This window comes from Anneissia japonica, unplaced genomic scaffold, assembly GCF_011630105.1.
Source record: "Anneissia japonica isolate Jap-2015-1 unplaced genomic scaffold, ASM1163010v1 scaffold1642_len504882_cov181, whole genome shotgun sequence".
NCBI classification, from domain to species: Eukaryota; Metazoa; Echinodermata; class Crinoidea; order Comatulida; family Comatulidae; genus Anneissia; species Anneissia japonica.
Genome location: NW_022692852.1, coordinates 277,698 through 292,431, shown reverse-complemented (window position 1 = coordinate 292,431; position 14,734 = coordinate 277,698). Strand labels below are relative to the sequence as shown.

Genomic DNA, 14,734 nt, shown 5'->3' with positions numbered 1-14,734 from the left:
TTATGCACCGCCGTTTTCTAGCGTCCATTTTACCCTGGCACGTGAAAAACATTTTTAGCCTAGAAATACGTCAGCATTAAAAGCGTTATTGTTGCAAAGTTTACTTAAGACCGACTGAAACAGAAAATATGGGAGGCCATGAAGATGACGATAGAGGTAAGTATCATACAGTATAATGACAGTACCACAATTCTTTGTAGAAAAAATGAGGCTCCTCCAGCTTCCTCACCTTTTTGTTGTTTTAGCGCTCTGTTGTTTTTGTAGGCCTTGCGTACTGGTAGCATATAGATAGGCCAAGGCCTGATTCAAAATGTATGATACCACTGCCAGGCGTATAAGGTCGTTTTTACTTTTACCTTAAATGCTATGATAACCAAACCTTATACCTTTGTATATTATACAATAAAGGACATTTGTAGGCCTACTTTGATCTTATGCATAGCCTCAGGCCCAGCCTAGAGTAGCAGTAGGCCTAGGTAGTAGGCTCCAGGCTAGGCCTAAGAAATCTTAATTCATTTATTTCCTTTTCCACAAAAAAGGGCCTAGCCTACTACTCTAGGCTTGGGCCTTGAAGTACTAGTAGTAGGCTGGATGGGGCCTAGGCTATTCCAAGCGTAGCGGAGCATTGGTCTGTTATTTGGGCCTACTACTACTACTTTACTACTACTGTACTACTACTACTACTACTGTAAGCCTAGTACTATATTACTAGTGTAGGCTTAGTTAGGGCCCTATCATATGGCCAAGAAGAGTCCAGGGGTCCCAAGTTGAAAGAATCGTTTCCAGGAGACAACGCCTTTATGCAGTTTGCATTTCTTTTGAAAGCAGTACTGTACTAATTTCTTTTATTACTGTCCAACATCTAAAAAGCCAAATTGTAGAAAACAGTTATTTAACACATTACATGTAATTTGATAAATCTCTATATTGGAATATTCAATTATTCTAGAGAAATGCGGTTTTTAGTAATACTTGTTTATAGGACTGAGGCGAAGCAGTACAAGAATAATATTACCAATAAGAAAGTACCAAAAATCCTCTTCTGAATATTTACTGTAAATCTTATTTTTCAGCATTCAGTGTGGTGGTTGGAACATGCATCAACATCATTAATTTAATTAGTGCTTTTCTTTTCTTCTGCCTGGCATATCCTTCATTGAAACGTGGAACTATTCTCGAATGTACACATAACAACAAATTTTACCTTGTATCTTGTATTTCTTGTAATGTAAGGGGCAAGGCAACCTCCCCTGTATCCAAAGGGTTGCAATGTGTACGTACGCACCCCACTCCCACCACCCCCACCCAATCGGAAAAAGTCCAGATTCGAGAATGTACTACTAAAATATAAAATTGGTTATTTTCTGTGATCCCATACTCCATTTGCTCCATTTTACTCATTTAGATGTGTAATTACTAAATCATTCATTTAAGAAATTATTGTAGAATTTAATTTTATAACATAACAAGATAAACTTAACAATTAATTTTACTTTCTTCAGGTGGCCGAAGACGCAGTCGAAGTCGTAGTCGCGAACGTCATCGTCGTAGCAGGAGCAAAGACAGGAGGAGAAGTCGTAGTCGTTCTCCCAGAGATAGATCATCAAAGCGTAAACCACGAAAGGTCCATAAATATTGGGATGTAGCTCCACCTGGATTTGAACACATCACCCCACTACAGTACAAGGCTATGCAGGCAGCTGGGCAAATTCCAAATTTTACGCTACCAGCAGCCATGACAACCATCGATCCGATTCAAATTCAACAACAGCAACAGCAGCAGCAGCAACAGCAACCCCAAGACCAGCCCCCTCTGGATATGTCGGATCCATTTGATCCTGACTCTGCAATGCCTGTTGTTGGTAGTCAGATGACTCGACAAGCAAGACGTCTTTACGTTGGTAACATTCCGTTCGGGGTCAATGAAGAAGCTATGATAGATTTTTTCAACCACCAAATGCACCTGACAGGCTTAGCTCAAGCACCTGGTAAACCAGTTCTAGCAGTCCAAATTAACCATGATAAAAACTTTGCATTTTTGGAGTTCCGTTCTGTTGATGAAACAACACAAGCTATGGCATTTGATGGTGTTGTGTTCCAGAATCAATCTCTGAAAATACGCAGACCCAAAGATTACCAGCCTGTGCCGGGTGTAGCAGAAACTCCATCTGTGCACGTACCTGGTGTTGTTTCTACAGTTGTCCCAGATTCGCAGCATAAAATCTTCATTGGTGGTTTACCAAATTATTTAAATGAAGATCAAGTTAAAGAACTGTTGAGTTCATTTGGTCAGCTGCGTGCATTCAACCTGGTCAAGGACAGTGCAACAAATATGTCAAAGGGTTATGCGTTTTGCGAATATGTTGATATAAACCTAACTGATCAAGCTATTGCCGGCCTCAATGGTATGCAGTTGGGCGACAAGAAACTAGTCGTACAACGAGCAAGCGTTGGGGCCAAGGGAGCTCAGAACCAGCTGAATTTACAGGTGCCTGGATTAAATCTCTCCAGCTCAGGGCCTACAACTGAGGTCCTTTGTTTAATGAATATGGTCACAGCTGAAGAACTCAGAGATCTTGAAGAATATGAAGAAATTGTTGATGACGTTCGCGAAGAGTGTGGTAAATATGGCCTAGTACGCAGTCTTGAGGTGCCACGTCCAATTGAGGGAATGGATATCCCAGGCGTTGGGAAAATATATGTTGAATTCGCAAATATCTTTGAGAGTCAACAGGCGCAGCAGGCTCTGACAGGGCGTAAGTTTGCGAACCGTGTTGTGGTTACATCATTCTATGACCTAGACAGATATCGAAGAAGAGAATTCTAAAATTGTTAGCTTAGCTTCGGTAAGAGACGTGAACAAGAATCTGATTAATCATTGATGTACCACAACATTTACCGAACATTAAGGGACATATTTTTAATAGAACTTTTGAACATGTTTGATAAAATTGTTCTTTTAAAGATGTGGTTTCATTCTTTATTTATTATTTTTTACATGTTGAGGAAGTTATTCAAGGCATACATTAATAATTAATTGTAGATACTACTTCTTTAAAAATAATTGTTGGTCTACAGTATCCACTTTTACTATAAATTCATGCAAATTAAAATACTAATAATTTTGCTATTTTCTGTTTAATGGATTAGTGTTCATACAACATTCCATAATGAATAACAGAATAATGAGTTCATAAACCTAGATAATGAAGTTGACAAATGAATGCTGTTGGTTGTTTTTTACAATAAGATACTGTACCAATACAGTATCAATATTACTTTAGGAGCACTTTTATGTAAAATTATCTGACAGAAAGGCCTCTGGAGGTTGTTTTTTTCTAAACACAAGTTAAAGTTACAAATGATAAATTCTAGTAATAAGAATTATTTTTACCTTGATAGAAGGAAATGATACAGCATGTGTTATGATTTTAACCCTGCTACAGTGCTAGGGAACACTACAGTCGAGGAACAATATAGACCAAAATATGTAGACCAGCTTTTTAACTGGGGTGTACAGTACCTTTTGGTAATTAGACCAACTGAACTAGTTACTTTATAAGGTAAATTTGGTACAATGTACTCCCTTGGACTTGTATCATTGAGGAAAGTCCTAATTTGATAAATTATTAATTAGCTATGAATTATGCTTTTAATTTTGACCTTTTATTTGGCATTTGATACAAAACTCTTTTTCACCCCTAAACATTGTATAACACGTGATATTATGTGTCGGTATGCTGTACAGTAGATTTAAATGTTTGAAATCCAAATAGTGTGTTAGATGACAGCTGTTTTTTATTACCATGCTTTATGATGAATAAAAATGTCGGTTTTGTGAAATTATTGTAGAATGAAAGCTGTACCATTTGCCACTAGGAATTGGAAATAATACTTGGCTATGTACTGTATTTTATGAATTTTGTTTGCTTCTTTAGTCTTTTTCTCTAGACATATTAATTTACATGTACAGTATTTACATAAGAGGTAACAGCAGATAAAGGTTAATAAAGGGGAAAAATTAATGGAATATTTTACTCCTAAAATTGTCAAAAAAATTTAGGCTAAGTTTAGTTTAAATGTTTTTTTATCTGTGCGCGTTTCTGTCTGCTGCCACCTGTGTATATTTTTGTGACAGTACTGGACACGGTATACATTATTTTATTTCAACATTCTACATAATCTCATTTAGTGATGTGGGAATAGCCTGTGCCATTCCTGGAGCAACACAGTGCCCGATACCCAAAGGCAGGGTTTACTGTAGGTCACCCAGTCGAGTTGAATCCCAGGGCATCAGCTAATTTTCAGAAAAAAAACCTCCAAAAAACGTTACTACTGGTTACTACTTACTACCTACCTGTACATATAAAAATGACCAGGCAAGAGCACTATACTACAGGTACACCTGATTTTATTTTATAGCAAAAGGGGTCATCATTTTCATTTTTAGACCATCAATTTATCATTTTCATATATTACATATGCACACGTCATCCATCTGTCAACCCAACCACCCCCTCCCCCCCCCCCCTTTTAAAATGGCGTATGTCTTGTACTCTTTTGGAAACGTTTAAAATTATGAATGACCCTAAAACAACTGTATGAAAAATACAAGAGATCTTATAGATTGCTGACAGTCCAGTCACATGCGATATTAGTGCTATATAAACATCGTGACATCAGACACCTAAACTCAAATTCTACTGGCGCTTGAACCACCACAATGCATTCATGGCCAAGTGGTTGTGACGTATGCCATGTATGCGAAAGTTCTTGGGTTGGAGTCCTGGCATATATATATTCAAATCAGTGGTGTATTCAATGGTTCCCCAGCCGGACTGAATCGCTCCCCCCCCCCCTTTTTTTTTTTTTTTTTTTTACAAAATTATAAAAGAAATGAGGAAAAAAGGAAATTATTAAAATTTAAGTCTGAGCCTTTCTCTGTGGTCTGAGAGTGCCATAATCATAAATTTTCTTACCTCACCTGTGAAAATCCCTCCCTGGCCCTTCTATTTTGAATTCCCTGACCTGCGCCACTGCAATGGTTAAATTTTATGTGCCACCAATTTTCTTGGTTAGTTTAGAACAGCGGCTGAGAACAAATATACCCTTATTAAAAATAGTTACAATCCGATTATCATTAGTATAGGCCTTTAGGAGTATGGGATAAAAGAAGCACTTCTTACGATGAATTTTCTGAGAACTTTAGGGATTTCCCTTATCACATCAAGGGCCCAGCAATTAATCTTGCACTGGGGCCCTTTCGCACCTAGCTACGCGGCTGCAAGCAAGTGTTGCAGAAACTTCTTTGAAGTTACTCTGGAGGTTGTATATGAGAATCATGAAGAAGATGATGAGCGACATTGATTTATTGTTTTAAGTACTGCAACAATAATATTCAGAGGCGAATTTAGAAAGTTTAAATAAAAAGCATTTATTGAAGTTTTCATAGTTTTGTTTTAACACCGGTTTGTGTTACCAGGGAAACTTTCATTCTAATTAAGAGAGCCATTGATTTGCCATATGAAAATTCGATAACAGGAAAAAAAAAAAACAATATTGCTATAAAATGATCCACTACAATGTACGTTATTTAATACATTTAATTCAAATTTAGAAATCTTAATAATGTGACTTTAAATAGGACTACATGCTAGCAACTAATTAAAGAACATAATTAATATGATGTAGGGCATTTAACGTATGGTAATAAATTCAGGCCGTAGCCGGGGGTGGGGGGCGGGGGGTTCGAAGGGTTCGAACGAAACCCCTATTTTAAGAAGTGCCGAAATTGTATGTAAAAAATTCTAGAGTGACAATTCTGGGCACCTAAGGATCGAAGTCACGAAAATTAGTACTTTGTAATAACTGTGACAAGTCCTAGAATAAATCAAAAAGGCGACTGATCTATAAGAGATGTTGTAAATTACCATTCATTAAAAAATAATCCAATTGATGATAAGAACAAGTCTAAAGTAGTAGTATAATGTTGTTGGTTTATTTTATTTTATTTTTTTTTATACTATTTTTCATATAATAATTACTAAAATTCGCCCTTTTTTGAAAAAAAAAATCGAACCCCCCCCCCCGCTCACCAAAAAATCGAACCCCCCCCCCGCTCACCCCTCGTGTAATTGTTGTATTTTAATGTGCCCACTGTTTGTTGTCTTCTAATCGGATTAAATTCTGGCCGAATTTTGGCCGGTATCGTATCGAAAAAAAGTTTAACCGAATTTGACCGTGAGATGGCGTGTGTTTGGTGGCCAGTGCCCAGCTAGTGGTGAAACTAGAGATAGAGAGGGAGAGAGAAAGGGAGAGACTGACTTTGCAGCCACCGCGTGCAAAGGAGGAGGAGCCTAGTTTAAGCCAGTCTTGAGACTGTTGAACGAATGAATTATTGTGTTATATATTTTCTTCCAATCTGTCTTCTATTTCTTAGCTTTGCCCTGTGTTTACCTGATTCTTGTCAAGGTATGGATACTTCCATTCATCATAAATACTAGGCCTAGCATGCCTACTAGGGCCTACTGCTAGGGCCTACCCTAGGCTAGCGGCCTGTGCAAGGCCTAATCTATGTACAGTAGGCATACTAGGTCTAGGCTAGGCCTAGTTTCTTCGAAATTCGTAGGCCTTAAAAAACTAAAAATAAAGACCACACCTGTAGTAGTTACCTACCCTATGAAGTAGAGGCTAAAAAGGGGACACTACCTGCGGTGCAGGCATAGGGATAGGGCCTAGGCCTATCTATAGGTCTAAGGTAGCTAGAAACATAAAAAATTGAAATGTTGCAAATATTTTTTTAATTATTTTTATAAGAAAGACATAGCTGAGTGAAGCATTTTAAAACAAAAATTATGTAAATCGGACCAGTATCAGCGGAGATATTGCAATTTAAGTATGTTTTTCCCCGGGGAGTAATTCCTATTGTTTTTATTATCCAAGAAATGTGTCCCTAGTGTATAATTGTGTAGCATTTTAGGCCATGTTAATTACATTGTATTTATCAGTATTTATTTATGTAACATCACATTGTCTAATTATTATACATATTATGTAATTATTAAGTTAGGTCAGCGGTCACCATATCATGTCAAAAGTCACTGTTTAAGGTCAAAGGTCACCGGTAAAGTTCAAATGTTTAAATATGAATTAATACTTTTCAGAGTGGAAATTTGAGTAATTAGCGAATTTTAAAATAATTATTTATTATGCACTAATATTAATAGGTCAGCGGTCACCATATCATGTCAAAAAAACTTTTACCGAGTCGATTCGCGCACTTGAAAAAAACATTTTTTGGCTCAGAATTTATTTCTGGAGAGTTATCCGGAACTATTTCGGCCAAATTGTGATATATATCCGCGAAATACCCAATTAATACATTGGGTATCCTATCATCCGTCGGGGCACTATTTTCTATCGCGATGTTTGGAACTCCGAAAAACAGCGCCCCCTATCGGTTTTGTTTCTGGCTAGCCTAGGCCTATCTATAGGTCTAAGGGAGGCTTTTTTTTAAAATTTTTTATTTTGCTTAAGCCAAATATCACCCTTGGGTTGTTTTGCTGGTGCATTGATATTCAAAGTAAAACGTGATTTAGATAAGGCCACGAGAATGAAAGTTGTAGGTTTGCGTCCGAAAAATTTTGAAAACACATGAGGCATTTTTTCATTTTTCATTATTTTTTTTTTATAAATGCTGTCCACAAGCCGCGGCATTGGTAATTTTACATTTATTCCCAAGAAACAATGCTTACAGTCATAAAATGTACACTAGCCTTTAAAACAGATCCTTTTCTACATTTAAGACCTAGGCCTATACAAGATTTCCTATTGGTCAGAAAGATCGATTTGACCCGTAAATGATGGTGCGATGTGGCCAGGCCTGCCTTCGCTTGGTGTTCGCGACGAGTGATCAGTGATGAATAGATCGTTTTCTGTCTGTTTACGACTTAGAAAGTTCGTTTTTTAAAACGAAGTATATTTTTTTTTCAAAATAATGAACTTTTCAAAATAATGAAAATTTTCGTGCGGTAGCTTTTTAGGCATGCGGGCGGTGGACGCAAACCTACAACTTTCATTCCCGTGGCCTAATGCAAACAATCAATATCTACTAACTATTTAATATAATAAATTTTACAGGAGGAGGGTACCACCTCAGCCCCACCATAGTTGGAGCTGAGAGGTAGGAAAATTTATGATTATGGCATCTCTAGATGGCTGGAAATGGCGCTCTCAGACTTTGAATATAATTTTCTTTTCTATCCCCCCTCCCCGCACCCTTGAATCCACCACTGATCTGGTTAATGAGCTTTCTTAACATTTAATTTAATTTTGCTGCACATAGGCACCCATTAGCACTGTTCCTCAATAAAATTTATAGTAAAGGAGTGAAAACATGCAAAATTATGAATTAGCAGAGATGGGTTAATTTCCGGGAGATTTTTAGTTGCTTGTGGGAATGCGGGAGGTCATTCTGATTCCCGGGAGCTTGGGACTCCTGTAATATCTTTGAGTTAAGGCAGAAATTATATGAATGGCACCATTAGGTCAGTTAGGTAAACTAATAAATATGAATATGCATGCTAGACTTCCACCTCGAAAGAGGTATTCAGTGGTGTATCAAGTATAGCTGCAATGCTTGCGCGTGGGTTGTGAAAAATATGGCGCAAGCCAAAATCTCTAAAATAGGCCTTGGTAGTCAGGACAGTGTGAAATTTAATGGACTATTGTAATAATATCCCTATCACAGTTTACGTACATATGGTCTTTGAAAGTATTAAAAAAAACTCAGTAATATTGAATCTGGCTATTTGATTATAGATTATAATGTAGGCCTAATATGACATGATATGACATGTGTTGTAGCAATGGTGTTTCCCCTATATAATAGTACTGATTCTGTTGTCACATAAAATACATGAAATTCTTTTTCCACCAAGGTTCAACATACTTAGATATATCTGAAGGATATAAACACTTGCTCGGAGACAACAATTTACGAGTACTTCGGACACAGTTATTAATTACAATGTTTATAATTAAAAATTTTAATGAGAGTATATTTTGCTGTTTTTTTTTGTATGACTCATTTGCAGACAGTTTTTAATAAACAGTATGTCATATTTGTGTACTATAGAATGTCGTCGGTTTTGGTAAAATGAACGTTTATGATATATCTGCTTGATATAGTACATCTATGAATGCCTATCTTGTTATTCATATTGAAGGTGAACAAAGTGTTCGTGAGAAATCACCATTAAAACTATACACAGAATTGTCTTAATACTGTGCACGAGCATGTAAACGTTTATATCCTTCGGAATCAGTACTATGTGTATGCTATTCAGTGCTGCAGATTTCACAAGCAGCGAACCTGCTTTCGCAAGAGAGAAGTCAAGCATGCATATTCATGTTTATCAGTTCACCTAAAACTGACCTTAAATAGTACCCACATTTGATTTTCCGACAGTTGTTGCCTGTGACCAACTAAAGCTTATTTATTATACCACTGGACACCACATACCAAATAGCTTACCTTCGCAAATAAGCACTTTTTAATTTTTATCAAGCAGTTTTATACTTTCTAATTATAGTTATGAATACCGTAGTGTGAAAATACAAGTAGGGCCTGTTGTAAATTTTTTTTTTTCTGACAATTCGTCGCTCACATCACGAACTAACACAATCAAAGTAGATTGTGTTAGTTCGTGAAATCGAGAAAGCGCGTCAAAATAGATGTGTATAAGAGACAGGTCTTAATACTGTGCACGAGCATGTAAACGTTTATATCCTTCGGAATCAGTACTATGTGTATGCTATTCAGTGCTGCAGATTTCACAAGCAGCGAACCTGCTTTCGCAAGAGAGAAGTCAAGCATGCATATTCATGTTTATCAGTTCACCTAAAACTGACCTTAAATAGTACCCACATTTGATTTTCCGACAGTTGTTGCCTGTGACCAACTAAAGCTTATTTATTATACCACTGGACACCACATACCAAATAGCTTACCTTCGCAAATAAGCACTTTTTAATTTTTATCAAGCAGTTTTATACTTTCTAATTATAGTTAAGAATACCGTAGTGTGAAAATACAAGTAGGGCCTGTTGTAAATTTTTTTTTTTCTGACAATTGTAAAACACACAAACAATTACCTTACTGTTCCGTTGTTGATAGCGAAAAAATTTAGATGAATACCTCAAACTATCATTTTTAATTCACACTAAATAGAAAGTTTAAAGGTCTTCACTTATAAAATATCCTCATTTGTGATTGTAATTGGTGGTGTTTGGTGGTATGCACTTTTTAGTGAGACTGGTGGCAGAGAATCACTTAAAATGATCAGTTAGATTCTGTGACATGGTGAGACAACATTTCTTAATAGTCATTTTTATTATAATACTAATAATATGAGTGATAATTGATTCAATTTTGCTGATTAAATTCTAGAGTCTACTGAGGATCCAATTTGTTCCAAAGCGTCGATGCATGTTAGTCGAACCCTTCATCAGGCTACAATGAGAGCAGTTAGAGTTCATGCATTCGGAGGGCCAGACAAATTGAAGCTTGATTCAGATGTTCCAATACCAGAGCCAAATGAAAAACAGGTCAGATAGGCCTATAAAAAAAACACTCTAGATATAATTGCTCCGACGATTTTACACCAATCCCAGATGTTGACTGGTGGAGCTGAGTTTACCATAACCTTAAACTTCAGTCTTGACATTTTACTGCACTAGTGCATGTCGGAACATGCAATTTCCTATAGAAAAATTGATGCTCAATTTAACTAGATTTTTGCACCGTGATGTGCTATTTTAAACTACAAGATATATTTCCTATAAAAAAACACTGCAACATCTTTTAACTTATGACTGGTTGGTATTTCCGAACTTAATAAATTAAAGTATTCTTCATAGATGCCATTTGGTTCCTTAGACAACGTCACTTACTCAGTGCACATGCTCACTGGCTGTCTAGCATTTCCAAGCGTATGCTCACTGTATTTTTATAGATATTTCACAGACGATCTTTGGTGACTGGGCATGCGCATTGCTTAGTTTGGAATTCCCATTCCTTCATCGTAGTAAAAGCTACCGCTAACTACATTTTGTTAATGACACTAATGAAAATACATCAGTTGGCCTTACTCCAAAATTTGGTACTGTTAAAGCCAAAAGCTGATTAGTTGAATTTAACCTCATGCATAACAATTATTATGATCTTATTGACCAGAATCTTAAAGTCCTATCATGATTTTGGATACCACGTCCGCATGATAGTGATCTTAGCTTGTGCAGGTTCAGTCCAAACATTGATATGTTTTTTCCAGATAGACATAATAAATTCAATTCAATTCAGGTGTTGGTGAGGGTACATGCCGCAGGAGTGAACCCTGTTGAGACGTACTTGAGGCAGGGTACCTACCATATCAAACCACCATTACCATGGATACCAGGTAACGACTGTGCAGGTGTTGTGGAGAAAGTTGGTCCAGGGGTATCTAAGTACAAGGTAGGCCTATAAATAGATACTTATTACATTTTTATTTTTTATATTTCTAGGAAAATATATTATTCAGAAAGGTCTGTAGAGGAGTGTTACCAAAAGTTTTAAAATGATTTTTTAAATTAGCAAAATGATTCTTCCAAATACATCTGGACATTGGATTTTTTTAAATAAAAACAAATCAGTTGCTTTCTGAATCCATGTGTGATCGTTTCGGTCGACTGGACATAAAGTCCCACAAGCTGCTGTAGGAATGCAGCAGGCCGTCAACTTACCAACATGAACTGATGGACTCGGATTGCATTTCAGTTGTAGCTCTGCCTACCAATAACAGCCAATGTGTTCCTGTGGATTGTATTCAGACACATGATACAAACATATCTGGCCCTTTTTTTGACCAATAAAAAAATAATTTTAGGCCATCACTCGAAATCTTAATGCATGTTCTTCATATAAAGTTAACAATCTAGCTAATCGTTAGTAATTCGAAAAATGCTTCCAGCCCAAACCACATTCTAGCCAAGATGATGGATGTGCACCTGCTCTACATTTCGTCATTCCGTTGTAGATTTTACCTTCGTCACTTTGTTCTGTGGGTGTATTATCTAAATGCCAATTCACATTCAGTATTCTTTCCGCTTCAGACAGGAGACCGAGTATTCACATACAAATCTGTTACTGGATCATATGCAGAATACACAGTGACTAATGAGAAAGATGTCTTCACCCTACCAGCACCACTTTCGTTCCAGCAAGGTGCAGCAATGGGAATTCCATACTTTACTGCGTATCATGCTCTTATATTGAGGTAAATGTGTTTTTTTTAAACTACTGTAGCATATATTGGAAAATAAATTAGATTGTTTTTTAAAACACCATGTTGACTAGCATAAGTGATCCATTATTTGCATCTCTCAATGACTTAAAACCAGGTTTCTTTATGAGGCTTGAGTTGGGAAACATCCTGCATGGATTGAACCAGGCACCTTTTAACTGTAGAGCGGGTATCTTAATCACCAAACCACAACCTTATCCAATCATTCTCTTATATAATTCATCATATTTTTTTCATTTTTCATTTGAGAAAACTTTATTTTTTGGGTGACAGTATCAGAAAGAAACCATTTTTTTTTTCTCCAATAAAAATATTTTTTAGTAAAACATCTGTAATCTTTGAAAACAGATTTTTTGTTCAATCTGAGACTTTTTGAAGTTGATAACTGATAAGGACCCTTAACTAAGTTTTAAGAGAAAGTGTTTTTAATTTTTTAATTTTTGACCCACAGGGCAAAGGCAAAGGCTGGCCACAAGGTTTTAGTCCATGGTGCAAGTGGGTCAGTAAGTTCACACAAAATGTTCATTATATTAATGTTACATACTTGATTCAACAAATATGAAAATTTCAATTTAACTTGTATTATTGTTGTCAATGATGTTGATGTTGGTGATATAAAATATTAATGATATCAATGTTGATGATATCGATGTTGATAATAAAACGATGTTAATGATATCGATGCTGATGATATTGATGTCATATTGAAGTTGATAATATCAATGTTGATGACATTGATGTTATATTGGTATTAAAGATGATATTGATGGTGTTGATGCCAATGTTGGTATAGATGTTGATAACTGAGTGTAAAAGAGCCTGATTAATTATGGTGGTGGTGGTGATTAATTTTCATTTTATTCCAACCCTAAGCATAATTGCCATTGTTAATAAAGAATTATAATTTTTCAAAGGTAGGTATTGCCAGTGTCCAGCTAGCAAAGGCCTATGGAATGACAGTGTATGGTACAGCTGGTAGCCCAGAGGGTCTTGAGCTTGTGCGTAATGCTGGTGCCAAGATGTCATTCAACCACAGGCAACCAGGCTACACAGACAAAATCATGGTAATATATTCAAATTATTCTCATCAAGACTTTTTTATATATTTTTATAGATACATACAGTAACTTGTTAATGGGATCTTTATTTTTGTTTCATCAACAACTAATATATGTCCTCAATGGGGCTGTAGTAAATGAAGAGAACTCACTGTTTGAGCTCGAATTACAATAAATCAAAATAATAAGTCAGAAACATCCTTAAAATGCTGAGTAAAATAATTACATTTTGATAAATCAATTGGTTGACGTAACATTTTGTTTAAATTACAGGATTAGAATGAAAAAAATAACAATCAATACCACATTTCAATTTTAGTTCTAAATCATTTATTATTATCACTTTCTACTTTGCAAATCCTAGGAGGCTACAGATGGAAGTGGTGTTGATGTCATTATAGAGATGCTAGCGAATGTGAACCTGCAGAAAGACCTAGAGCTACTAGCACGTGGAGGGACTGTTGCTGTAAGTTTATACTGGGAAACTGGAATACTGTAATACTGTTTACTTCATAGATTAAGGCTAAATAAAACTGCGGTACAGTGTATTATGATATTAAGTCATTATGGTCAGGTTAAAAAAAATAACCCAAATAACAATGGAGTAAACATATTTAACAAAATGTTCGACCATATTTTGTATTAAGTGATGTTAAATTTACTATTATGTTCAATGAAAGTTTGCTGTGTGGCTATAGCATTACAAATATTGTCATTAATTTTTAGGTGGTTGGTAATAGAGGAAACATTGAGATCAATCCACGCCTGATGATGTTGAAAGAGAGTAGCATTGTGGGAGTGCTGATACCACCTGACGCTGAGGTATGGTTTAAAATAATTGTGGTTGGCACATTGCTTGAGTTTGAAGATCTTTACCTTGAGTATTTGTATTTTACACGTTTGCAATATTTATGTATTTTTAGTTCCTATGCATGTAATGTGCAAAATGATATTCTTAGGGCTATTGATAACAAACATGCAGTTTTTATGCTATTGTTAGACCTGTCTGCCGCTTTCGATACGGTGGACCATGATATTCTTTTGAAGCGCTTTGATGTCAATTTTGGTCTTAATAGCACTGTAAAGAATTGGTTCCATTCTTATATTAGTAATAGATCTTGCAGCGTTCGTGTTAGGGATGCCTTGTCTGATGAAGTTTGTGTTAATTTCGGAGTCCCTCAGGGCTCTGTTATTGGTCCTCAGCTTTTCTCTTTGTACATTCATTGCGTTGGTGACATTATCCGTCGGCATTAAATTTTGTATCATATCTATGCTGACGATGATCAGCTGTACCTATCTCTTAACCCAAACACCCCTGGTGACGCTGCTTGC

At 36.2% G+C, this 14,734-nt stretch overlaps 2 protein-coding genes across 2 annotated transcripts in view; both read left to right on the top strand.

The window, feature by feature from the left end:
- Positions 1-3,911, top strand: LOC117100433 (splicing factor U2AF 50 kDa subunit-like). The gene is made up of 2 exons (XM_033240119.1): positions 1-156; positions 1,503-3,911. The coding sequence occupies exons 1-2, from the start codon at positions 129-131 to the stop codon at positions 2,825-2,827; spliced, it is 1,353 nt and encodes a 450-aa protein (XP_033096010.1). The 5' UTR covers positions 1-128; the 3' UTR covers positions 2,828-3,911.
- A 2,357-nt stretch (positions 3,912-6,268) lies between these two features.
- LOC117100432 (quinone oxidoreductase-like) overlaps positions 6,269-14,734 on the top strand; it is a 9,944-nt gene continuing 1,478 nt past the window's right edge. The window contains exons 1-8 of the mRNA XM_033240118.1: positions 6,269-6,471; positions 10,451-10,608; positions 11,363-11,515; positions 12,154-12,317; positions 12,796-12,847; positions 13,259-13,408; positions 13,767-13,868; positions 14,129-14,224. Of these exons, the coding sequence (XP_033096009.1) occupies positions 6,390-6,471; positions 10,451-10,608; positions 11,363-11,515; positions 12,154-12,317; positions 12,796-12,847; positions 13,259-13,408; positions 13,767-13,868; positions 14,129-14,224 (957 nt within the window). The 5' untranslated portion in view covers positions 6,269-6,389. The remainder of the gene's footprint in view (positions 6,472-10,450; positions 10,609-11,362; positions 11,516-12,153; positions 12,318-12,795; positions 12,848-13,258; positions 13,409-13,766; positions 13,869-14,128; positions 14,225-14,734) is intronic.